The sequence below is a fragment of the Gavialis gangeticus genome, unplaced genomic scaffold, assembly GCF_001723915.1.
Source record: "Gavialis gangeticus isolate Ggan-Ray unplaced genomic scaffold, GavGan_comp1, whole genome shotgun sequence".
Lineage (NCBI taxonomy): Eukaryota > Metazoa > Chordata > Crocodylia > Gavialidae > Gavialis > Gavialis gangeticus.
Window position 1 is genome coordinate 46,582,417 of NW_017728993.1, and position 27,012 is coordinate 46,609,428.

A 27,012-nucleotide genomic window follows, 5' to 3' on the forward strand; every position below is an offset into this window, starting at 1 on the left:
CCTAAGAAGTAAGATTTAGAAGCAGGAAGAACAAAAAACTGAAAAATGCTTTTTTCATATATATCTTTTTGCTGTGCCTTGTAGACATTTCTATGATAATTGTAGATGTTCTTTGGGTTTGTCTACATTACATTCAAAAGTGTGGCTACAGCTCATATTCCAGTTACTTTTAAAGGAAGTTGTTCTGGGGCCAGTAACAGTATTGCCACAGAAATGCAGAGAGCAAACTGTAAACTGAAAAGCCCATCTGGGATCCTGAGTATCACTTTTTTGCCTAGCCTAAACTGCTTTAAAGCCAGCTTGGGCATATCTTTCCTGAACTTCAGCCACACCTTTAATACACTTATAATACAGACATGCCCCATAACTCAGCTTTTTGTGTTTCTACTATCTTGGACTGCTTTGTAAAACAAATTGGCTTTGAAGAGGGGAAACTGTAGCTACCTCGTCTTTCCTTAAAATCCCTCTTTAACAGGCTTCTACATATATGAAATGAACAGATACAAACTGTATTAATTCCATAGGAGGAAATAGATTGGTTTGTATTTGAATTCCTGTTCAAACAAAGATAATATTTTCAATAGATAAATGTCACTTACTTCTCATGTTGTAAGCTATGAACTGAACCTGTTCATGTCCAGTTCATTTTTTTTACTGCCAAATAAATCTTCATATAACAGCTTTCCAAAGAGTGGTCTCATTAAATGTTCTCAAATAGAACAGTGTGTATTTCCCATGGTCCCCACATTCCTTAGGGTAGCTAAGTCCAGATAGGCATATTTTCCTGAAAGTATTTTATTTGGACATATGGTTCTACAATACAAGAACAGTTTTCTGATTCCTTTGCAGAGTTCCTCTGGTTGTGGAAACAGCAAGGTTGTTGCTCGCGTAAGTGCACTTTTTCTCCACTGTATATAAGGGTTTGGCCCTAACAAGAAAATGAACATTTAGTTTACTCTTGATTTAAAAAAAAAAAAAAAAAAGGGGGGGGGGGGGTCCTAACTTATATGGTGCTACAATCTTCCTGTGGAGTGTCAGATACCTTCAGCATCTATTTCTTGTCAGAGGTATCTTGTTGGATTTGGGGACTATACTGAAATGAACTGTCATCCTGTGAGCTGAATATAGGAACAGGGTATCACTGAAATCAGAATTTAGTGTGCTAACAGTTGGTGGCAGACATTAAGATGGGCTTTGACTGGTCTCTAATCAGTGCTTTAATGCATAAATATTTATGAACTAATAATCTCTTGTATTATAATCATGTATTAATTATTTTGTTTGTTTGTTTATGTATTAATTATTTAATTCATGGAGCCAAAGAACTCTTGGTGTCATAAAAAAAATATAATCCATATAAATCCTCATTCCTGAGTATACATATTAAACACTTCTCCCACTAATAGCTAATATTTTTTTCACAGGATCTATCCCATGTTCTGCACATTAGGAGTCTCAGTGAACAGGTAAGCAATGCCTATCATTCTTTCCAGAATTTTCCTGAGTTAGCCACAATATTGCTAATATTAGAGGTAGTTGTTATGTTATTTGCAAAACTAAGAACTGTTCTTCACTTGAAGGCTAGGTACAGATATTCAAAAAGCCCCAGGCTGAATTGATTCAATCTTTGTAGGTTAGTTTAAGCTGTGTAGATTGAACCAATAAGCAAGTGAACAGACATTCACTTTTGATTCCAGAAGTGCAGCCACATGGCTGCAGTGGCCCAGGCCAGATGCCAAGGGGTGTTAAAGCATCCCTCCATGCTCAGCTGGAACAGACAGGTTGGACCAAGGCTAGCCTGCCCACCCTGCGAGAGGGAGATTTGTCAGGAACGTGCAAAGCATCCTTGGGATGCTGGGGGGCTGTGAGTTAACTTGAATCTGAAAAGGATCTGGGACAGAAGTTCAATAAACTGTTTTAACCTGAATCAGTTAAGTCTGATACTACATCCATCCAGATTTCTCTTAAACTGGTTTCAGCCATTTTGAAAGTATTTTATGTGAACTGAGCTCTTTGGCAACATGGGGGCATAGGGAGTGCACCCCTGAGATCAGCCATGCACCTCCTGGAAGCACCAGCTGCAGAACTGGAAGTTTAGCTGCTGACTTGGTGATCAGCCACTGAGGGACCTCCCCACCCCAATTGGTGATTGGCTGCTGGGGGACACCCTACCCCCTCCACCAGACTTGGGAGGCACCAGTCGCCCGTGACTGAGCTTCTGTTGCGTTACAGATTTGAACCAGTTTCTGGTCATTTATATTAGTTTATGTGTAATTTCTGTCCTTAGCCTAAAAGGAGATGTGGCTTTTCAACTGACTGGGAAAGACTTCCTAAAAATAAATGCTATTGGTTATGGGTCTACTTGCCTTCTTGACTGGCAACCTCCCTGTTAAACCAAAGTAGATTCAGAAGATAGCTTTTTATCAGTAGTAAAACTAGAGGTGGGCAAGAGGGGTACCAGTGCCAGACATGAACTTAGGAGGCGTGCCAAAATCATCCCCATACAGAGTCTGTGCCCCAGCAGCAAGAGCAGCACCACAGCATTGCTCTTAAGCTGGCTGCTACTCTTTTAAGAGCAAGAGCCAGGGGAGACAGAACACAAAGCAGCAACAAAACTTGTCCAGTGCAATTTAATGGAGCATTTCCTGCTACAAGTTCTTTCTAGACTAAATATCTTGTGTGTATAAACATAGAGAAACAAGAGGTCCCTTTGCCTATGTGTACTCCTAGCCAACAAGAGTGATAATTTGGCTCCATTGGTACTCCATTTGCAGGGATATCTAACTCTATCCTGTAGAACTATATTATTTAATCTATTGCTATAAAAGAAAAATGGCTTATTTCTGGTTCCCTTACAGAATGGACCTGCTACATCAAACAGCCGCGATGAAAATACTCAGGTAATGTGATTTCTACTGTAGTTAAGATCTCATCACCTAAAGATGTTCAGTAAATAGCCATTTAAATTTCACAAATTGTTTTCTCCTTATTCAAAAATTCAAAAGAAAAACAATATTTGTTCATAACCTAGAATAAAAATATCAATTTTCATTTGATTTCTTAAACTCTGGCAGCTGCAATTCACTGTTAAGACACCTGTTAATAGCAGACGTTTTCAGGACAAAGTTACCTTTCAGAATGTGTGTCATACTTTGGACCTATTTCAAACAGCTGTAAAAGACTGCTATTCTAGTCCAATAACATTTTCTACATACTGTACTCTTACTTTTTAGAGTTGTATATGACAGACTTACAAAACAATGGAGAATTAAGCTTTATCTCTTGTGCTCCTTCACTGCCTTTGGCAGATATGTAGGGAAGGTTCATGAATCCTGGTGTTTTGCAGAAGCCTTTTTACAAGGAAATAATTGGCTTCTAGTGTTCTTTATAGAATTAATTCTCTTCTATAGTAGTGGCAAAGTCAGTGATCAGATAAGCACCTCTATTCCTCTGTAGTTAGGAGTTGCTCACAAGATTCATCTTTGTAAGTGAACACATATGCATAAGAAAGTAAGTCCCTTAGTTGTGGTGAGTGGGTTTTTGCAATTTTATTAACATAATGATATAAAAACTGAAGTTATTTGAAATCATCTGACCTGATGTGGCATGTTGATTTATTTCTGTTTCACATTGTTACAATGCCTGAAGGTCCCAGTCAAGGATCCAGGGCCCCTATGGACCAGATATTGTACACATGAAACTAAGATGGTCCCTGTCACAAAAAACTCAGTTTAGGTCAGTCTTACCATCACATCTCTAGGCTCCTGTGAGCATCTCATTCCTCACTAAGGTTCTCCAAAACCATGTCTACATGGATCATTTCCAGCCACTGAACTGACTTCATCAGAGTACATGACCCAATTTTGGCTGCCATTGAAAGAAAGAGGTATCTACTGGTGTTGTTTGGTGGAGAGAAATAATACAGAGTCTGTGATACTTCATCAAGCAGTTACATATCATTAGGCATTTGAATAAGCCTTTTCATCAAAAAAAATCTCTGGTTTCTTTATAGGATGGATCATTTATTGCACACAGTGACAGTTCCAGGGGCCAAGTAAGAACTTTCTCCATTATATCTAATCTTCTCCCAAATGCTTTCTAGCCACTGAACACACAAGAATCAGAAATAAGGTCCACTAATTCTGGTATAGGGGTTTTGAAGCATTATGTACCAAGTTATTCTTGAAGAAATGCTGTTTTATTCTTTGTTTATCCAAAATGACACTATTGGATCAGATCTCAAGGCTGCTACATTTATATACAAATGTACAGTAGTTTTAACTGATGGAACAAAATGTAATACCCTTTACTCTGATTCCCTGCTGCCCTAAGAATTCATTATCCATGTGACCCTTATGTGTCCCCAAAATTAAACGGTATCAGGTTGTGTTGCCTATTTACTGTGCTGTAACACAGAGGTCTCAGTCACTCTGGGATGTCGCAAACTTTCCCCAACCTCAGTTCTACCTCTGAGACAGCAGTGCATCTAAACAGAACTTTTATAAGATAATAACTAGTTTCTTATTTTCAGGGAGGCTGTGTTTGCCCTGGTGACAGTAGAAGCCCTGTCCAGGTAACCATTTCTTTTTTTTGTGTATTTAGAGTGTTAAGTAAAAGTTTCTTTTAAGTGCATATGTGGACCAGATGCACTAATGAGGGATGAAAACTTGCTGAAAAGCAATATGACTCATTTCAGGGTCTTTCTATACATACAATTACATATAAAGCTATAAGATGACTGGTTTTGATTCCCCCATGAAATATTAGATATTCTGTAGTTTGGGGTACTGATATGAAAAACGAAGTGGATATACTATCTTGTCTGTTGTCCTTCATTCTTGTCAGGTACCTAAGAACAGGACAGTTTGCTTTCCTGAAAGATTACTGTATAGCAAGAAGTTCATATAAGGATATAAAACCATTTTCTTGTTGTATACAGGCTGGAACTTCCACGTACAGCAGCAGTGGCTCTTCTGGCCAGGTGAATATGTTTTCTCAGAGTTAGATGCCCCCAGTATCCTAGTTACTGTGTCCACTGTATTGAAAGCCAATGGGCAATGCTAAATGGTGTCTATTATTGAATTTTGATCAGGAAAAATGCATTTTCCCCATTGCACCAGATGAATTTAAATACAGAATGAAACTTCCACATACAGTAGTGGTGGATCTTCTGGCTAACTGGGTAATCTTTCTCAGAGCTAAATGGCCCCTAGATACTCTGTTCACTTCATTAGAAGCCAATAACCAATTCTAAACCGTGGTTATTACTAAACGTTGATCAGAAAAGATGCATTCTCTCCAGTGCATCACCTTAATTAAAATGGTTTTAATAGTAATTTAAATTAAATTAGTACAACTTGGTGTCTAGACAAGACCCAAATCCTCCATTCACTTTAGTTTCTGAATTTTTAATTTCACCTACAGTGTACATATACTCCACAGAAAACCATGGGTTATTTTCATCTAGGAATACCATTCCGTAAAATGAAATCTTTCACAGAAAAATGACACTTACCCTGTGTGTTCTGAAAACTGAATGCAAACACACCCTGATTTTAGGAGCCAAATTTTAATCTTTTCTCTTTTATGAATCTTCCACCAGTGAATCTTTTGGACAGGTAAAAATACATTTGCTTCCTTTTTAAGAACTGACTCCCAATGAACTGATCAGTAAAAGACAGGTATGAAGCTGCAGGTCAGTTTTCTTGTACTGTGGCCCATTTTCTAGTCTGCTTTTCTACCTAGCAGCTTAGTGTAGGACCTATCCTGTTAGAGTAGCTTATCTGCAAAACTGTAACTGTTCTTTGTTTTCTCTGCAGGATGGACCTTCCCCACAGAGCCCAAACCAGTCTGATGATAAGGTATATGCCCTTTCTCCTCTGTATGAAGATCAGTTTTCTGCTTTCTGATTCTATCCTTTATCTTCAAATTCAGATCAAAATTAATCTGTTGTAATGTAGAATGAGTTGGTCATTTTGTCTCCGTAGTAATCTTAGTTTTCTTGTTACTAGATAAAATATTGGGGGGCCCCATGTTGCCTCCACCCATCCCACATTCCAGGATTGGACCCCAGGGAACCCACACTTCCTCCACCTCATCCTGCATGCTAAGATCAGGCTTTCAGAGCCCTGCACTGTCTCCTCCCAATCCTGTGTGCCAGGATTGGGCTTCAGGGGCCCTTGCCATCCTCCATCCCCTCATGTCAGGATTGGGTCTGACACTGCCCTGCATGTCCAATCTAGCACACAGAATCACAGCCCACAGAACTCCCCATGGACCTGTGACACAGTGGTGGTGGCTGGATCTGGCTCACAGCCTAAGGGTAGAGCACCCCTGGACTAGAGAAGTCACTCTAATCTATTCTTCCCAACAAAAAGAAAAATAAAAAACTATGTGTGTTATTTAAACAGTCTTTGAATTAATTGGTTTACCTTTTTTTTGCAGGGTTCATCTTCCTCAGGAGGCACTCAATCTGTTGAAAGGGTAAGAACTCCTCATCTTGGGCACTTACACACATGCCCAACACCTGCTTCAGCGCGGTCTAATTAGAATGCCCCAGTAGCCTTGGCATCCCATGTATTCAGCATCCCTGCATTTCAAAATGGCATTGGGATGCTTTAACTAAAGCTTGTTGAATGAGCTGTAGTTAAAGCACCTGCACCACCATTTTGAATCTCAGAACACTGAATACACAAGATGCTGTGGGCATTTTAATTAGAGCGGCTCCTGAGAGCCACTCTAATTAAAACACCCCTCACCCCAGACCATATGTAAAGATGCTCAATGATTTCAACCCAATTAATATCTTTTCCCTGAAAAGAACAGTGGTCAACTGTGTATAAAAATGGGTCATGTGTTTGGCTATTATGTTACATTTCCACATTCATTTTGTAATTATATATACACTTTGGTTTCAAGATGCCCTTTGATATAAAAGTAACTAGTTTTCCATCCTTTACAGAGTTCTTCTTCCTCTGAAGGCAGTCAGTCTGGTGGACAGGTAAGCACAAAATTTCCACCATATTGATCCAAAACTGGACTTTTCACTGAAATATAGAACTAAAGGAATATAGAGGTATCTAGCTTAGATTTCTTTCAAGAAACTTCACAGAATAGCAATGTAGAATCAATGGAGACAATATAATATTAACTCTCCATCATTTTTAACACAGACAAATAAGTTTTTTAAAAAAAGGATAAAGAGTAGGGGCTCTTCCATCAAATAGGCCTTGATTTAAAGAAGACTAATGAAAAAGAAAGTAATTGTTTCCATTATAGTTGGGGTGGGGTATGCTTAAGCAGTAAACTGAAGAAATGACTGCAACACAGGTAGGCAGAATTTTGTGATCTTTAGTCTTTAATGGTGTTAGCACAAGTAAAGATAGCTGTGAAGCTGCAGCAGCACAGGCTTCAGGATATTTTTAATGATCAAAGCACATGTCAGCATATATTTGGTTACTGATACTATAACCGTGCCTTTATTTTTGCTGTTGAAGCATGACTTTGATTTCAAAAAGTACTTTCACACTTAAGCAACTGGTTTCTCATCTTTTACAGGGTTCCTCAGGAGGTAGTCATTCTGCTGGACAGGTAAGCATTCTTCATTCAGAGTGTTTCTTGTTTGGTTGGTTTTTTCCCCCCAAGGCTAGAAAATTAGACTTATCTTTTAGCTGGGTGAGGAAGAAAAAGAAAAAAAAATCCATGTTTAAATCATTCATTTTAGATTCTCATTTTCAGGAGTATGGAAGGGCTAAAAACATGTGTAAGCTTGAGAGCTGGTTCAGGTTTTGTTGGTCTTTCATTGCACAAAAGACAGCAAGAAAGTGTCTTCCCTTCCAACATGCCTTGATACAAAGAAACCCTCTGACACAAAAATAACTGATTTTGCCTCTTCTCTAGGCTTCCTCTGTTTCAGGAGACAGTCAGTCCAGTGATGAGGTAAAAATTCTTCTCACAAAATTTGTGTTTAAAGTTCTTCCTTAGTATTCCCCTTAAATGTAAATCTGATACTTTACTGGTTCTTGGAAGTAAATGAACATCTGAATTTCCAACACAGTTTTAGTTTTACAGAAATCATCTTTGAAATTTTCCATAGAAAAAGATTATAAAATAAAATGAACTAAAAACTAAATTTTTATTTTTAGCTTTGAGATGGGTCCCTTCATCAAACTGTTCAGGAAATGGAACAGGATCCTTTAAATGGAAACATGTGATTTCTCACTTTTTGGAAATTATACCTATCATAGTATCATCGCCATTAAAAAACATTGCCTATTCCCAGGCAAACAGATCTTTTCCAAAGAAAGCATATCTTGCTTTAGTAAATAGTGAACACTCCTGAACCTGTGTTTTGCTCTAAGACCTTTTATAATACATTTGGAGTTGGAAATTAGAAAAGGGATTCTAACCATCAGACAGGTGAAGTTCTGGAACAACTGCCCAGCAGGAGTAGTGGGATCCAGAAATCTAACTTCTGGTTTGATTGAGCTTCATCAGGCTGCATTTTCGTTATAATGATAGAGTGGCAATATCAGGGATGTGGGCTCTGTTGGATAACTGAGGAGGTCCCTCATTTGTAATTAAGACAATAACCCTTTCCTGTTTCCTTTACAGGAAGAATGTGCGTCCTCTAAAGAGAGTTCAGTAAGTGTTTAACTCCCTGCATGGACATATTTCCTTTTTTGTCAATTATCCATGTTAACATGATCAGATCCATTTATTTTTGTGCAATAGTCTTTTCAGCCTAAATGTCCCTGTGGCTAACTTTATATTGCTTGAGATGAAAATAGATATTTCACATTATTAGGTGTTTGGAGAGGGGTGTACCTTTGCTGATTCACACAGTAAGAGATATGCTTAATTTATCATGCAGCATAGCAGTCGACGGATTCTGGTTTTCTTGAGCAGCAGTGTCTTTCCCTGCAAGAACAGACCTGATTTCACCAAGTGCTTGGTTTTGCCAAAAAAACGTAACTCGAGCCAAAGAATGTGCAGTGCCAACTCCGTGGTGTGCCCAAGCATGAAAATCTGTCTAGGAGCAGACTAATTTACCTCACCCCCCTTGCCATTTCTGCTGATACAATACACCTCAACAAAGTGACTAAAGAAAAGACTGTAAAATAGGGCAATAAGTGCTAACCCCTGCAAGGCTTTGGACAATCAGAACTGTAATGTAAAACAGGAAAAGTCCCCGCTTAGGGCTTTCCTTAAGTTTCTAATACTAATACCCTCTAATCAGCCATGGTTACACAGGTAATATATATAATACCTGTATATAATACAGGCAATATTCATGGACCTCATGCCAGTCTTGGTAAATGGAGCAGGTATTAAGTCAGAATCATGGCATTTGTCTCTGAAAATATTAGAATGGGGAGTGGTGAGAAGTGGGAATTTTATTTTTTTGTCTGGTGGGAAGAGATGGTTACATTATTTTATCATATTTTTTCTTTTTCAGCATGACTCTCATACTGTACTCAGAAGTCACCCCTCATCAGGGGTAAGCAATGTCTTTCTGTGTTTTGCCTCAGGCTGGCCTGTGTTTAAAAAATTGCATTTTAAAGAGCTTCAGAAAGTAAAATCATGCTCAGTGAACCAGGTCTTCTAGAGTCTTCTTCCATTTACAAAGAAAGAACTGCTTGAGATGAAGCTTGTGAGCTTCTTAACATTCAGTTCCCTCTTCTATTTGAAATACTGTCCATGTGAGAGGCAAGGATTCTTAGGATGATCTCTTTTATTGCACCACCAGTGTACTTGGGATAAAGTTAAACAAACTTCAAATGCATGACCTAAGGAAGAATTTCTTGCATGCTGAAGCTTGTCTAACTTTAGCTGAACTACATACTTGCTCCAATAAAAGATATCAACCTAAAAAATCTTTGCCTTTTGCATTAGTTTTGGACCATCAGAGCTGCAACATCACTTTTACAGTACGAAATACTGTTCAGTCATTCTTATGGATGCTAAGGTGTCCCATGACCTTATTCTTAATCCCAACATTTGCCCTGTTAGTTTGCTTGCTAGAAAGTTCACACTCATTTTTAGCAGCGCCTACTGATTACAAAAAAAAAAAAGTGTTAAATGAATTTCCCTTATTGTTTTCAATAACTTATGAAACTACCTCTACATCTTCCCTCGCCATGTAATTTATTAAAGCAATCATTGCTGCATCTACCTATGCTGGAGTCCCATCTTATGTTGTAGTCCAGACACACTCCTTGGTTTCAAGAATCACTTTAAGATGTAAAGAAACCAGCATGAGGTTCCTCTTCCTCTGGAGGCAGTCATTTTGGTGGATAGGTACAAACTGGTTTCCCGTATTTTGACCCAACAGTTCCTTATTCTAGAATGGGACTTTTTACTAGACTATATAAGTAAAGGAACATGCAAAAATATGGCCTACTTTCTGCCCAGAAATATCACTTTACATCTGTTCACACAGTAGGAAACAAGAGACAAAATAGCATGTTCAGCCTCTGTAGTTTGTAACTAAACAGAAAAGTCAGTCATGAAAGATATGGGCTTTTCATCAAGTAGGCCTAAGGCCCATGAAACAAATTTACTTGTTTCTGTTTGTCTCCAGGACTCATCGTCCTCAGTAGACAGCCAAGGCAGTGGAAGGGTAAGAACTCTCCTTTTCAGTATGTGTGCTGTTGTCCCAGAGAACTGCTTTCTTCTGCTTCCGTGTACAAAAATGAAATATCTGAGTAATCTTGTTTTTGGTTCTGGTTAAATTACCCAGCATAATTTTCTACTACTTATGGGGTGGATAGAAGGAAAGGACTCCACTTCTCTCTGGTTTTTTATTCCACAAAAGTAAGAAAGAACATTTTCATACAAATAGTCCATTTTGGGTATGGTTACACAGCAAACCAAAAGTGTGATTATGGCACAGACATACTTGGGCTTCCTTAAGTGTAATTAATAAAGGTAAAGATAGCAATGAAGATGCAGCACCATGGCCTTCAGTAATGATTGGCAACCACAACATATACCTACACCCCTAGAAACCTTCTGGTGGGTTCATAGCCCATAACCTACTTCCTGCCTCCATAGCTTTACTCCCAAAACTAACTGTGGTAGCAAGACTGTGGTTAGGGCTATATTCTCACCTTCATTTTACTACCCTTTTTGGCTTTGAGAAGCCCTTGGACACGGAAGTAACTGGCCTCTCGCCTTTACAGGATCCCTCTCCCACAGGAAGCAGCTATTCTGGTGGACAGATCTTCATTTACAATGTTTATGTTTTAGTCCATGTGAATTTCTTTCACCAAAACATGGCAGACCTTCCCTGTATGCAACAAACTGCTCTGAGTTATGCATTTCAGCTGTTCATTTTAAGCAATGGGGAATAGTGCTGGAGGGAGGGAAGGGAAGACATGAAATCATGTTCCTCTTTCACTAGTCTTTCATTCCATAAAATTCATTAAGAAAGTAGGTTTCCTTCTTAAGAGGCCTTAATACCAAGAAGCCCTTTGACATAAAAATAACTGGTTTCTTGGGGTACACCCAAAAGGTCTTACAGCAAAATAAGGTAAGAAATAACAAATATGGATATGGGTGCCATTAATCAATAAATCCAGGAAAGAAACACAAACTTTTAAATAGAAATATATACTTGCATATTATTTAGCACTTTATACCTTTTGTGGTATCTTCACCCTAAAGATAACTGCCTAATCACAGGTAAAATGACCTATTGCAGAGGAATGAGCTCTTGATTTATTAAATAGTCAACACTTTTTACCCTGTGTTTTGCTATAAGGCCTTTTATAAAAGGCCCACTTGGGCTGGAAATCATAAGAGAAATTCTAACTATCAGAATGTTGATGTTTTGGAACAGCTTCCTAGCAGGAGCAGTGGGATCCAGAAATTGAACTCCTGTTTCAATGGAGTTTGTAGTTTAGTTATGATGCCCATAAAAACAGGGATGTGGGCTCTGTTGGATAATCAAGGAGGTCCCATTATATGTTTCTCTGGTCTCAACACAGTAATTGTTTTCTGTTTTCTTTACAGGAAGAATGTGATTGTTCTAAGCAGAGTTCAGTAAGTGTTTTTGTACTTGGTATAGATATGTCCCCTTGTCTTCTCATTATTGAAACCAAAATCCAATTAATTGGGTTAGATGCATGTATTTTTATACCAAACCTTTTTTAAGCCCAAATAGTCCTCTAGCTAACTTTATATTTTTGAGATGACAGAAGATATTTCAGATTATCAGAGAAGGAGGTTTGTATTTACATGGAACTACAACTGTAGTTATGATTAGTTTACCATGCAGCATACCAGTGGCTAGATTCCTATTTTGAAACCATAAATAAGAAAAGCAGTATATTATCTTTCAAGAATAGACCTGATTTCATCGAATGGTGGGTTTTGCCAAGAAAGTCACTCACACAAGGGAGCATGCAGTGCCAACTCTGCAGCTTGTCCAACCATGAAAATTCACCTTGGTCCCCTTGCCATTTCTGCTTATAAAATATATGTGAACAAAGTGCCTGAAGAGTAGATTGTGAAACAAGGTGATAAGTACTGACCAGTCTGAGCCCTTGGACAACTGACCTAGAATACACATTCACAAAGATACTAATACGAAGCTTTTTTTAAACACAGGGATACATGGCCTATTTAGGGAGAGATGACCTTACTTTGGTCTTTAATTACACAAAAGAAAGGTGTCTCACCTTCAGACAGTCCCTTTGCATCTATCTACAAAGCAGACTTTACAACTAAAGCCTAACCTAAGCAGTGCTTGCTTTCCATGAGCTAGCATGGGTAACATCTGCATGGATTTCACCATGAACTAGCACTTTAGTGTGTCTAGTAGTACATAGTTCATGGTGATGCTCATGTCATAGCTAATACCAATAGGGCAACCCATGCTACAGAACCACCTTATGTTGCAGTCCAGATATATTATTTGATTCCAAGAATGCCACTTACATAAAACCAACTGCTTTCTTCTCTTATCCAGGGTTCCTCTTCTGAAGGCAGTCAGTCTGGTGGACAGGTAAGAACTCATTTTTCTCTGATTAGGACCAGTGGGTTCTGGACAATCAGTGCAATGCACACAAAAAGGAAGATGTAGTTATCTGGCTTTATTTATTTTGGGGATCTTCATATTTAACCACTTCACAGAGTAAACAGCATAAAAAGTTCTGCCCTTGTAGTTTGTAATACTAAGCAGAAAGGAAAATCCATAACAGGAAAGGGCCATTTCATTAACTAAGACTTGATTTCTAGAAAGCCCATGAAATAGCAAGTAATTCTTTCCATTTTTTTCCCCAGGATACATCTTCCTCAGGAGGCAGCCAAGACAGTGGAGCAGTAAGAACTCCTCCTTCTCTGTATTTATCCTAATGTCCGTCCCATGAACATCTTTCCTCTTAAAATGACCTTACTCTGGTGGCTAAAAGTAGGCCAATAGACCTATTCTGGTTAAACTAATCCAGATAAGCCTTTACAAAGGATACTTCTGTAATGAGGACAAGCAAGGGTTTGTGTTCACTTTCCTCGAGCATTTTTTCCCACAAAAGCAAGGAGTCTTTTGTGGATATTCTTGCTTAGTAGACTGAAGGTATGATCATAGTACAGGTAGGCAGTTGTACTACCTTTATTGGAGATGCCACTGGTAAGAATAGCAGTGAAGATGCAGCAGTAAGGAATTCTGTCAAGGCTGATAACCAAAATACCTAGCCTCTCAGAGGAATTGTGGTCTGGTTGCTAGCACATGCCAAGGTCATGTTACTGTGTCTTCACTGATTCATTTCACTGCACCAGAATTTAGCACATCACCTTAATGGCACATGTAGATGCACCCAGTAAGTCTCTTCCTCCAAAACAGGACAGTATCTCTGAGTGTACAAGTAAAGGACAAAGTATTTAGCTTCCCATTTTTCAGCCTTCACATTAAATCACTTCCTAGGGTAGTGTTCTAGAATAAACTGGATACTTCCTCCTCAGGTTGTTGTCATTCTGGTGAGCCAGAAACATATTTTAATTCACAGCCTTTACATGTTTCTTGCAGGGAATTCCTTTCACTAAAAATGACAGCTCAGTGTTATATGGAGAGAATAAATTCAAAGTAATCTGGTTTACCTTGGTAAAACCTCCATTTACTTTACCTTCATTTACTTAGTAAATGGAAGCTACACAAGTAGTAAGCCAAAATCACAGCATTTGACTCTGAAAGTATTACAATGATGAGTGGGAGGGAAGGGAGAATTATAGATTCTTCTCTGAATGGAGGAAAAAGTTAATTTATTTGGATTTATTGTTATTTCTTTACAGGTCGAATCATCTGATCTAGTCAGAAGCCATATCTCTAGAGAAGTAAGTAATTTGCATCTCCTTTTTCTGGGTTGTGCCTCAGATGGACTTGAGTTCAAGTTTGCATATAAGAGCTGCAAAAAGTAAAATCACACCCAAAGGTGTATACAAGTCAGAGGTTCTGTAACACCAAGCAGAAAAGCAAAAGTAGTAAAAGATAAGGGCCCTTCCAGCAAACAGGCCTCAATTTTTAGAAGCCCATGAAACATAAATTAATTCTTTCCATGTTTTTCCCAGAATTCATCTTCCTCAGAAGGCAGCCAAGGCAGTGGAATGGTAAGAAGTCTTTCTTTTCAGTATTTATGCTTTCATCCCTATGAACATCTTTTATGTGGAAATGACCCTGCTCTGGTTTGTTACCAGGTATCTCTAAGCCATCTGACATACAAATTCTTGTTAATCTGTTTATCAAAGCCTTTCCAAGGGTTGCTTGTGGATGATATCTTTTACTAGACCAACTGCATAGTTGGGAGAGACTTTAGACAAGGTTTCAGTCACAATGTACTCTTCCTCTGGCTACTCCCAACTACGCAGGTGGACCATGTAAAGATAGGACCCCAACAAATGTAAGCAGAAGATATGGGCTATAGATTGGGGAGAGACAAGGGAAGGAATGTTCACCATCTGCTGTTCTTTCATCCCACAGAAGATAGTAAAAGAAATCTTTTTCCTTCAACAGGCATTAATGCCAAGAAGCCCTTTCACAAAGAAGTAACAAGTTTCTTGTCTTTTACAGGGTTCTTCTTCCTCTGGAGGCAGTTATTCTAGCGTACAGGTAAGCGGTAATTTTCCATCATTGTGGCTCAGTTGGGCTCTAAATCTAGGCTCTTCACTGGACTATATTAGCAAAGAAAAATCCCAGTGTCTTGGTTTCTTTCAAGAAACTTCACATCAGATGCTCCATGTGTTGGTTCTGATTGAATTACCTGTGGTAAAGGATGCTTGTGGAGAAGGGAGGGGAATAAACACCACATTTCTCTGTTGTTTCTTTCCACAAAAGCAAGAAAGACCTCTTTTCTGCCAACAATCCATTTTGGGTATAATCACACAACAAACTGAAAGTGTGATTATGCAAGAGCTGCACATAATTATACTTCCTTATGTGATGGTAGCACAGGTAAAGACACCAGTGAAGATGCAACATCAGAGGCATTAGCAAAGTCTGGCACCAACACCTTATACCCAGATCCCCAGAAGAAGTTTTCTGGTTGGGTTTGCAGCACTTGGTCTCCATCTTTATTACCACAATTAACTGTGTTGACTAAACTACTCGCAGCAGAGATGTTAATTTCCCACATCCATTTTCCTTCCTAGAAATACTCTTTGGCTTCAAGAAGCCTTTCGACACATAAGTAGCTGGTCTCTCATCTTTTATGGGCTTCCTCTTCCACAGGAAGCAGTTATTCCACACTATTTATTTACTTTGTTTCTGTCCCAATACCAGAAAATGGCAGACCTCCCATGTGCGCAACAGGCTGCTTTGAGTTGCCCATTTTAGTTGCTCAGTTTAAATAATAGGGAATAGTGCTAGAGGGAAGGGAGGTGAGAGCATGTTCCTTTTTCACTGCACTTTCATTTCACAGAAGACATCAAGAAAGTAGCTTCCCATCACCAGATTTGATGTCAAGAAGCCCTTTGACACAGAAATAACTGGTTTCTTGTCTTTTACAGGGTCCCTCTTCCTCAGGAAGTGGTCAGTCTAGTGGACAGGTAAGCACTCTTTTCCCACAGCATTAGTATTTTTAGTTTTATCCCAATATACTGCTCACAGGTAAACCTGACACTATTCTGAGTCCTGGAAGAAAAGGAATATCTGTTTCCAGCATAGTTTTGTTCTCACATAAATCTAATTGAACCTTTCTATAGAACAGGGCTTAAAATGAGGGTGTTTACTTTAATGGTCTTGCAAGAAATAATAAATACATAAAGGGTGCCATTTCATCAACTGGGCCAGAAATAGAAAAGGGCCTCTTGGATAGAAATATGTTATTTCATATTATTTAGAACTTTATACCTTTCATAGTATCTTCTCCATTAAAGAAGACTGCGTAAATCACAGGCAAAATGACCTCTTGCAGAGGAAGCATCAATTAGTAAATTCTCAGCGCTCTTTACCCCATGTTCTGCTATAAGGCCTTTTATAATATATTTGCACAAGAAATTAGAAGAGGGATTCTAGCAATCAGTTTAATAAAATTCTGGAACGGTCTTCTAACAAAAGCAATGAGATCTAGAAATTTAACTACTATTTCAATGGAGCTTCATCAATTTGTACTTTAGTTATGATGACATAGTTGCCCACAATGTCAGGAGCCTGGGCTCTGTTGGATAATAGAGGAACAAACTAGACCTCCTCAGTATTTAATACAATAACTGTTTTCTGTTTTCTTTACAGAGTGAATGTAATTGCCCCAGCAGTGGTTCAGTAAGTGGTGGGGTTTGGTGTATTTGTGTTTCTGCTTTTTAACAATATCTGTGTAGTAAGATAATTTCCAATTAACTGAATTAGAGCTATATATTTTTATGTGATTTTTTGTTCAGCCTGATTATTCCTGTGGCTGTACATATATTACTTGAGAGAAGAGAAAGTATTTCACATTATCATATCAGTTCATCAAAGATGGAGGGCTGATCCACAACTGCAGTTATGATCAGTTTACCATGCAGCACACCAGTCAACATTCTGTACCCGCTTTTATAACATAAATTAAAAGAGCTGCATTGCTCCCTGCAAGAATAGACTAGATTTCACCAAATGCCTCAGTTTGCCAAGAAAAATGTCACACACAAGAAAACATGCAGGTCCTCTTTCACTCTGCAGCTTGCCCAAGCATGAAAATCTGCCTGGGAGCAGACTAATTCAATTCAGCCCCCTTGTCGTTTCTGCTCATAAAATATACCTGAACAAAATGACTGAAGAATAGATTGTGAAACAAGGTAATAAGTGCTGACCAGTCTGAGCTCTTGGAAAATATGACCTAGAAAGTAATGTCCCTTGTAAATGTCCCCACTTTGGACTTGCATTTCTAATTTTAACCAGTTGTGGTTATAATATGATAGCTTGTGATTTTATGGACTTTGTGCCAGTCTTGGTAAACGGAGGCTAAGCAAGTAGCAAGTCAAAATCATGGCATTTGACTTTTAAAATATTACAATGATGAGTGGGAGGGAAGGGTGAATTATAGATTCTTCTCTGAATGGAGGAAAAAGTTGATTTATTTGGATTTATTATTATTTCTTTACAGATGGAATCATCTGATCTAGTCAGAAGCCATATCTCTAAAGAAGTAAGTAATTTGCATCTCCTTGTTATTTCCTTCTCCTTTTTCTGGGTTTTGCTGCACATGGTCTTGAGTTCAGATTTACAGATAAGAGCTGCAGAAAGTAAAATCTCACTCAAAGGCACATACAAGTCAGAGGTTCTGTAACACCAAGCAGAAAAGCAAAAATAGTAAAAGATAGGGGCCCTTCCAGCAAACAGGCCTTAATTTTTAGAAGGCCCATGAAGCAGAAATGAATTCTTTCCATGTTTTTCCCAGAGTTCATCTTCATCAGGAGGCAGCCAAAGCAGTGGAGCGGTAAGAAGTCTTCCTTCTCAGTATTTATGCTTTTATCCCTATGAACATATTTTACCTGGAAATGACCCTGCTCTGGTGTGTGACCAAAGACATCTGGTATACAAATTCTGGTTAATCTGTTCATCATAGCCTTTCCAAGTGTTGCTTGTGGATGGTATCTTTCACTGGACCAACTGCATAGTTGTGTGAGAATTTAGATGAGGTTTCAGTTGCAATGTACCCTTCCCTAGGTCCCTCCCCACTTGCATGTGGTCCACATAAAGATAGGACCCCAACAAATTCTTTCATCTCTCATATTTCTTGAACCATCGTGGCTACCACATCACTACTATCAAAAAAATCAACCAGTTTTTATTGCAGAAGTCTTCTTCTATTTAAAAAGAAAGAAACACTTGAACTAAGTTACCTTGTCACTACATCTTGCAAGGATTTTCTGTATCCTTGGTGAATTTTTGCATATTTCCACGGATATAAAGCTTCTACACTGTGACCATCTCTATGCCAAATTTACCCTTTTTTCCAAACAAATGCTCCTCTAATATCCCCTAACGCGGAAGAGTTGTGGAAGGAAGGGAGAATTAGAGTTGTCTATTTTTACTGATCTTTTTTAAAAGAAAACCAAAAATAGGTAAATTAAGGCTGCATACTACTTACTGAGTCCCTCCTAACATGGAAATAAGTGGGTTTCCAAATTTTTTTCCACCTTGTTTATTCACCTGAAGGCAGTCAATATGGTGGAGAGATAGGAACTCCCTATTCCTAATATTTATAATTTTTGTCTCAATGAGGGACTTATTTTACCTGAAAAGAACACAGATCAACGATGTGCAATGAGGAATATCTGTGTTTCCTAATGCACATGTTTTTCTTGAACAGAACTACTGTGAAACATTTCCAGACACACAAGGATATGGTCTACTTGGGGAGAAATTATCATAGTTTGGTCTTTAACGACACAAAAAAGAGGTGTCCCACCCTCAGACAGTCCTGCTCAGTAGGGTTGAAAATGACCTGTGCACTGCCAAGACTGCGTAGTATTTGCACAGCAAGTGCTTTAGCAAGAGCTAAATGACTCTGCAGTTCTAACTGTATAGACATGCCCAGTGGGTTCTAGACAGTCATAGGAGTGCACAGGAAAAGGAAGATACAGTTATCTGCCCTTACTTCTGCCAGGTAGCTTCACATTTAACCTCTTCACAGAGAAGGCAAAATAGAATTTTCATCCTTTGGTTTATAACACTAAGCAGACAAAGAAAATCTGTAATACAGATAGGGCCAGGTCCCTTCTATCAACTAAGCCTTGATTTCTAGAAGGCCCATGAAATAGAAATGTATTCTTTCCATTTTTTCCCCCAGGGTTCATCTTCCTTGGGAGGCAGCCAAGGCAGTCAAGGGGTAACAACCATTCCTTCTCAGGATGTATGCTTTTGTTCCTATGCTTTCACCTGGAAATGACCTTTCCCTGTGGGTTCTGGTTAAACTACTCATGATAAGCCTTTACGTGGTAAAAGAATGACTGTATCTTTATGGGCCAGCGAAACATAGCTGTGCTTCCTTTCTGCACGCTGATATTGAAAACTATTGCAGTGACGAAGCAGCCACATGGGCTTCACCATGGATAAATAGCAAAGTCTGCATCCAGGAATGTAGCTCACAGTCAAGTTTCTACCTCCACATTTTTACTTCTGTGCCTTATTCTAGCTAGGTTAGAGCTTGCACAGATAAGCCTACCCATATAAGAGTCCCACCGTATTCTGCAGTCTAGCCATATCTTTTAATTTCAGGAATCCCTTTAAGACAAAGGAACCAGTTTCTTACCTGGTGTGGCATCCCTCTTCCTCTGGAGGCAATCTTTCTAGTAGATGGGTGCAAACTAATTTCCCATGCTTTTGACCCAAGGATTCCTTCCTCCAAAATTGGACTGGAATAGATGGGTAAAGAAACATGAAAGTATGTGGTCTAATTTCTGTCTGGAGATTTCACTTTGAACCTCTGCACAGAGTAGAAAACAACAGAGACAAAACAGAAAGTTCAGCTTGTGCTTGTAACGCCCAGCAGAAAAGCAAAAGTCACCGAAGAGAGGGGCCCTTCCATCAACCAGGCCTTGCTTTCTAAAAGGCCCATGAAAGAGAAATTTACACTCTCCATTTTTTTTCCAGAATTCATATTCCTCAGGAGGCAGTCAAGGCAATAGAGAGGTAAGAACTATTCCTTTTCAGTACTTATTCTTTTGCCCCAATTAACATTTTTCACCATCATATGACCTTGCTGTGGTGGGTAAAAAGAATACCCAAGCAACCCAATAGACCTGTTCTGGTTAAACAAATCCTGATAAGCCTTTACAAAGGATTCTGCTGTAAGAGGGATGAGCAAGAGGCTCACCTTCCTCTGAAACAAAAGCAAGAAAGCTGTGTTTTTGGGATATGCTCGCTCAGTAGACTGAAAGTGTGATTGTAGCACAGGTGAGGATAGGAGTGAAGATGAGGCACTGCAGGCTTCCATTAAGGCTGACAACCAAAGTATAGACCTAGCTTCTTACGGTTATGTTGCCATGTCTTCACTGCTGCAGTAAATAGTATTAGCTCGATTATTGGTAGCTAGATACTATAACCTATGTGTAGTACAGTTCCACTTTCCTGTTATTTTCTAGACATAGAATTTGGTCTAAAGGAGCCCAACAGACAAAAATAATTATTTTCTTATCTTTTTCAGGATTCCTCTAACTCAGATGGCAGTTCTTCTGGTGGACAACAAGTAAGCAATAACTTCCCCTAATGCTGACTCAGTGAGTCACTCCCTTCCAAACAGGACGGTCTCTTTGAGTGCACAAGTAAAATACAAAGTTTCTAGCTTTCCCTTTTTTCAAGAACTTTCACATTAAACCATGTCCTAGAGTAGTGTTCTAGAATAAACTGGATGCTTCCTCCTCAGGTGGCAGTCTTTCTGGTGAGTAAGGACTGTCTTTTATTTCACAGCCTTGACATGTTTCTCCCAAAGCATTTCTCTCACTAAAAATGACAGCTCAGTGCTGCATGGAGGAAGTGCATTCAAAGTAATCTGTTTTACCTATTAATTTAAGAAGCAGATATGGGACTGGGGAGAGACAAAAGAGAGAATGTTCACCATAGGCTGTTCTTTCATTCCACAAAAGATCATAAGAAAGATCCCCTTCCTTCCAATAGGCATTGATGCCAAGTAACAAGTTTCTCATCTTTTACAGGGCTCCTCTTTCTCTGGAGGCAGTCACAATGATGGACAAATACGCATTCTTTTCTCATAGAATTAGTATTTAGAGATTTGCTTCAGTATTCCTCTTGAATCTGAACCTGCCCTTCACAGCACCTTGGAAATAAATGATTATCTAAGTTTCCAGGATAGTTTTACTTTCACATAAATCCTCATTTAAATTTTCTGTAGAACAGGTTTTTACCCACAAAGTTCTTACCTTTATACCAGAATTTTTTTAAAAAGGAAAAAAATAGGGGCATCACTTCAGCAAATAGTCCAGAAATGAAGCAGGGCCTTTGAAATGGAAATATGTGATTTCACACTATTAAGAGATTTATTTATTTCATAATATCCTCACCATTAAGAATAATGCCAATATCCCAGTTGAACAGACCTCTGCCAGTTTATGGTTTGGTTTTTATGATGTGGTTCCCATCTTTTTTACAGGGTTCTTTTTCTTCAGGAGCCAGTCGTCCTGGTGGACAAGTAAGTCCTTTTTCCCTAGAACAGAATAAATTAATATCTAAATAGCTAAGTTAACCATCTTTAACCTTTTCTTATAAAATGTTTATGAAAAAAAGTTTGCATCCAAACTATTTGATCTTTCCAAATAGTGGGAACAATAATAACTGATAAAGAAGTGTAGCTTTCTAAAATGTCATGGAATTAAAGAATACCTATTAAATGGTAATATGTGATTTCTTACTATTCATAGAGTCCATCTTCCTCAGAAAGTGGCAGATCTAGGGGACAGGTAAACTTTTTTCTCTCTTCATATTCAGTTATTCTATTTTTTTTTTATTACTACTTTAAATTTGGCAAAAATATTAGTGTTTTCCTTGAAAAAGGTGGGAATTACTGAATAGAAATTATGCTTCTTTCTTTTACATCCGGGGACTTGTTTTCTTATTTTGTGTGGTTCAGACCTACTAGTGTAGCCATTTCAGAAATTGCCTTATATGAGTTTTTGTGTATTGAATAGCCCTATATTTAGTTTTTCTTAGAAATTTTATACAACCTAACTTTTAAAGGATATGTATTGGATTGTGAATCACTGAAAACAGGGATTAAAGGTGATGCCCTTCAATATTTTCCATTTTACTAATATGTTTTCTTATGCCTCCACTTATAATAAGCTTTATTTTGTCATGGTATTTTTACCATTTAAAGAACATGATTTAATTCCAGGCAAAAAAGAGCACACTGAAATTCATTTATTCAAACACTCAGAATTTCTTCACACTGAGCTTTATTTTATGGCCTTTTAGAATAAATTTGATCTGTAAATTACTATCAGCCAAATGGTGAAATACTGGAACAGCTTTCTAATTAATAGGAATAGTGGTGGCAAAATGAGCTTCATCTGTTCATGTTAGGGACTATATAATGCATGGCTGCTACTCCATTAGGACAGTGCACTCAGTTCACTAGCCAACCACATTTCTGTGTTCCTAAGGAACTAACTGGCTTCTGGTTTCTTTATAGGGTGGATGTGTTTGCCCAGCTGGGAGTTTAGTAAGTATTTTTTTGTTAACTGACAGGATTTCTATCCTTCTCCCTCCCCCATTGTCTGTGTAATTAGAAAATTCCCAGTGTATTGAATTAGATCCACCAATGCATATATGATAGCATTTTCAGAGTGATTATTCTGTGGCTTTATTTACATTGCTTGAGATGACAGAGGGCATTTCATATATCAGCTCACCAGAGAGGGAGGGATATACATTCATTGAACCACAACTATGCTATAATGTCCAATCATCATGCAGAATGCCAGTGGATTTACTCCTTTTTTAATAAAATGTTTTAAAAGAGCAATATCTTCCCTTCAGAAACAGATCTGATTTCACCAAATGGCTGGTTTAGCCAGGAAAAAGTCATTCATATATGAGAATATACAGCACCAACTCTGCAACATACTTGACTGTGAAAAATCTATTGATTAATTTAAAACTATTTTAATTTTGGTTAATTAAAAACTTTTAACTATTTTAAAATTATTAAAAACTAGAGAGAAGACCATTTTAGCTAATCTTTCCTGCCTTCTGAGCTTATGAAATATGTCCAAACTAAGTTACCTAAGTGTTAATAATAAAATGAGAAAGTGCTTACCAACGTGAGCGCTTGAACAATCAGAATGTAGGAAAATCTTCATGTTCACATATTGGGATTCATTCATAAAATTGATGCTATTCATGCAGAGTAAAAGGAGAAAATAACGTATTGATTATGTCTAATCTTTAATTTCAGCAAGCAATTTCTCATATATAAAATATATGCCTTTTCCCATTAAGCTCATAGTAAAGTTAGACAATTTATACTCAATACCTAGTTTCTAATTATTTTTTACAGGGATTCCTCCAGCAGCTAATGTGACCTATGGGTTAAGACATTTTACAAAAGAATTTATAGTTTTCTGTCAGTATGTCACTCAGTAAATTGAAAGGAATGTCTCTGTGAATGGTATGTCAATGACTGGTTATGTTACAAGGGGGTTTCTTTCCTTTGGATGAGTGCCTGAGACTGGTCTCAGCAAATTGGAGAAAAAGGAATCTGTTGGATTTATTATTTTCAGTTGTTACTTGTGAGAGATCTGAGATCTTTTAATTCAGTATGGTATGTTTTTCTGAAGAGTTCAAATGTTACAGCCTATCCTTCTGTACTTGTGTTATCTTGCATTCCAGGAAGCTGGAAAATACAAACAACATAATGGCTTCCTTCCTCAAATAAACCTGAAGTTAATGATTTACAATTTTCTTTTGTAATAGGGATCTTTTTCCTCAGTGGACAGGCAATATAGTGGATAGGAAGTAAGCTTGCCTGATAGTAATACCTGTTTATTTCCCCTATTCCTTGGAGGTGGTCAGTTTCTGTTAATATGGGAAACGTATTGTGGGGCTACTTTTCTTCGGGTAAATATTTTGAAAATATTGGACAGGAGCCTGTAAAGAAGTTGTCTCTGCATTGAAGACCTAAATTCATTTGGCATTTCCATTTTGGACTGCTAATTTCCCTAGATGTTTACAACCTGGCTTCCAGTCATGCCCTAATCACCAAGCAATGCAATAGGCTTAGAGGAGACAATCTTTCTCCTCTCCACACAGTGATGAAGCAGCCTGCTTTGCAGCCAAGAATGTAAGTATCGTGAGCCAGAAAGACAACAAGGAAGGAGTGAAATGCCATGGTCTACTTTCCTGCAAGGGGATAGTCCTGGATTTTGTTTCCTGCTCCCAGGCATGTGACATTATATGGGTACTGGATAAAAAATTGAAATAATCCAGGAAACTACCCTAAAGCAGAATCAGGCATCACCTCATCAGCCTTTTGTTAAAAAGTTGTTGTTCTTTGAAATAACCAGTTTCCAATTGTTCTGTTACAGAACAGACAAGGTTCCGGAGGCAGTCAGCTTGGCAAAACTGTAAGTAAATGTTTCCCATGTTACTATTGTTGTGTTTTTTCTCCCAATACAAATATTGGTAAATCTAGTTCGGTTATCTGAAGAGTAGAAAAATTTGTATTGATTATGTGAGAACATTAGGCATTTTATTTATCTGAGATAATCTCAGCATATATGAGCACAACACTGATTCTCTATGATGCATTTTTGAGGCCATGTTTAATTTGGTAATAGTTAAAATTGTAATAAGGTATATTAATTGTGGAAAATAATGGGTCATTTCATTATTGAGTGGGACCTTTTATTGAAGAGTTGTTTCAGTTTCAATCCACAGTGATATAACATCTTAAGTTCAGGGTCTCATATCTCAGTTTCTTTACATGCATCTTCTTATGTAAACATTATTGGTTTTCTTTGGGCAAAACGTTTGGATTTTTGTATTAAAGGAAATGGTGACCACCACCTTCTTCTCTGTTTTGTAATTCAGTTTTGACGTAGGTAATTGGAGTCATCTTATTCAGTGTTCTGTTTATTTATATTTTTACCTAGCTTATTTTGTCTCTGCTAGATAATCTCAAAAGCAGAGATTTGCTCCTAAAAGTGATCTTTTTAGTTTATGGGCCAAAATATCTCTCCTTTTATTTATATTCTCCTCTTCAGTGTTTCAGTACATAACAGTATAATCATTATACCTACAGTCTAATCTGTGGGATGTTATGGCCAATTTGCCATTTGCAGTACTTCTTAAATAAATGCTTCTCCCCAGAAAGTAATAAGCATTCACCATTGTGAAAGTCAATTTTTCGGCATCTACTTTTATTTTCAAACAGCCTCCTTTTTAAAATTTCCTTCAAGTTAAGTTGTAGAATGAAGGGACACAGTAGTGCTCACCACCTACTGTTTCATTCCTTGAATGAGAAGTTCTGAAATTGAGTTATCTTTTCCTTAAAGTTATGTAATTCAAGTTGCCCATTTTCTCCTGAACCTGTTTCTCTCTTGCTGATTGTGAAGGTGGTGAAAAATTGGAATAGGCTATTTAGAGAAGCTGTAGGAATGCTCCTGCCTTGACCTTGTGAGGTCCATTCCAGCTCTGTTTTCCTACAATTCTATGATCTTCCCCAGGAGGAGGTCAGCCCAGCAGACCAGTAAAGTACCTTTTCTATGCAATATTTAGCATTTTCTTCCAATATAATATTGAGTAATTTGAAAATGGGACTCTCTCCGAATTAGAGCACAGGAGAATTTTTGAAGGATCTCTTTCACTTTTGTTCTATAATTCAGTTTAATAGTTCAATTTCTGTCAAGTTTTTATATCAGCAACTTTGAAACTTGTTGATAGTGTATTGTAAAAACACCTGAGAGCAATGCATTGTCTAGCTGGGATAACGGCAGGGGTCTTGTTTTAGCAGCAAGGTGCCCAGCACTGACTATTTTACTTTGCTGAGAAGTAGAGAAGTGGAAAACTGGAAGAAAAAGCAGGCACTTTGCTACATATAGTAAACTCCAAATCAGTTATTGTATTACTTGATAGAAGGCCCAGTTTTGCCACCCTTACTCATAAAGATTGAATTTATACAAGATTCTTGTAAAGTAATTTAATCTACACAAGCCTTATTAGAGTTGATGGGACTATTTGTAGAGTAAGATATTACTCACAGGTAGCAACATTTGGAGCTACAAACTGTATTTAGTATGCAGTAACCATAAAGCCAATAATATATGTAGTACATAATAAAATGTAGTTTATTTTCCATTTAAATAAGCGTTCATTCAAACAAGCCTTCTTCATAAAAAAAAAAATTACATTTCTATGGGTTTTTTTCTGTAAGTTTAGTTTTTATTTTTTTTTAAACCCCCATATTAACTTTTGCATAGGGGAGTGTGGTGGACTAAAAAATGACAAAATAGCATTCACATTTCAAAATTACTCATTTAATCAAGAAGGAGGGTGCAACTAAATGGTGAAATCCTGGCTGTATCAGTTACAAAAGTCTTACTGGCCAGGATTTTATTCAAGGATCATGTCTTCTCTTCAAACAGACTTCTACTTTAATGAGCCATTTAAAACAAAACAACTGATTTGCCAATTTTTTTTTACAGGGTTCATCAGGGTTCTTAGGAGGCAGCCAGTCTGGTAAACCAGTAAGTACTTTTTTTCCAACAGTATTTACTCTTTTCTTCTTCAATGCCATTTAGTAAATGGAAACTTACATATTGGGTTACCATGTAGCAGATTTTTCATAAATTAATGTATCATTAGGCCAGGGAATAATATGACTTGCTATAGAACACAGACCACTGGACTTCCCTGAATTAATTCCTCTTTCTGTTGATCTAAGGACATAGGCAGGCAAGGTTATTTGAGTAGATGTGATATCTTTTATTAGACCGAGTAGTAGGGATAACTGCACCCGAAAGCTTGCTAAGAACTTTTTTCCAACTTCTCGGTTGGTCTAATAAAAGATATCACATCTACTCAAA

The 27,012-nt window shown here is 37.9% G+C and overlaps 1 protein-coding gene across 1 annotated transcript in view; it reads left to right on the forward strand.

Moving 5' to 3' along the window:
- Positions 1-27,012, forward strand: part of LOC109286874 (uncharacterized transmembrane protein DDB_G0289901-like) — an 88,032-nt gene that overhangs the window by 54,561 nt on the left and 6,459 nt on the right. The window contains exons 29-58 of the mRNA XM_019501676.1: positions 850-888; positions 1,425-1,466; positions 2,859-2,900; positions 4,013-4,054; positions 4,532-4,573; positions 5,820-5,861; positions 6,445-6,483; positions 6,962-7,000; positions 7,558-7,590; positions 7,900-7,938; positions 8,614-8,643; positions 9,458-9,499; positions 10,583-10,621; positions 12,016-12,045; positions 12,974-13,009; positions 13,288-13,326; positions 14,290-14,331; positions 14,566-14,604; positions 15,065-15,103; positions 16,000-16,038; positions 16,724-16,753; positions 17,868-17,906; positions 19,263-19,301; positions 20,066-20,104; positions 20,619-20,660; positions 21,582-21,620; positions 21,850-21,888; positions 22,620-22,649; positions 24,514-24,552; positions 26,632-26,673. Coding sequence (XP_019357221.1) covers positions 850-888; positions 1,425-1,466; positions 2,859-2,900; positions 4,013-4,054; positions 4,532-4,573; positions 5,820-5,861; positions 6,445-6,483; positions 6,962-7,000; positions 7,558-7,590; positions 7,900-7,938; positions 8,614-8,643; positions 9,458-9,499; positions 10,583-10,621; positions 12,016-12,045; positions 12,974-13,009; positions 13,288-13,326; positions 14,290-14,331; positions 14,566-14,604; positions 15,065-15,103; positions 16,000-16,038; positions 16,724-16,753; positions 17,868-17,906; positions 19,263-19,301; positions 20,066-20,104; positions 20,619-20,660; positions 21,582-21,620; positions 21,850-21,888; positions 22,620-22,649; positions 24,514-24,552; positions 26,632-26,673 — 1,152 coding nt within the window. The remainder of the gene's footprint in view (positions 1-849; positions 889-1,424; positions 1,467-2,858; positions 2,901-4,012; positions 4,055-4,531; positions 4,574-5,819; positions 5,862-6,444; positions 6,484-6,961; positions 7,001-7,557; positions 7,591-7,899; positions 7,939-8,613; positions 8,644-9,457; positions 9,500-10,582; positions 10,622-12,015; positions 12,046-12,973; positions 13,010-13,287; positions 13,327-14,289; positions 14,332-14,565; positions 14,605-15,064; positions 15,104-15,999; positions 16,039-16,723; positions 16,754-17,867; positions 17,907-19,262; positions 19,302-20,065; positions 20,105-20,618; positions 20,661-21,581; positions 21,621-21,849; positions 21,889-22,619; positions 22,650-24,513; positions 24,553-26,631; positions 26,674-27,012) is intronic.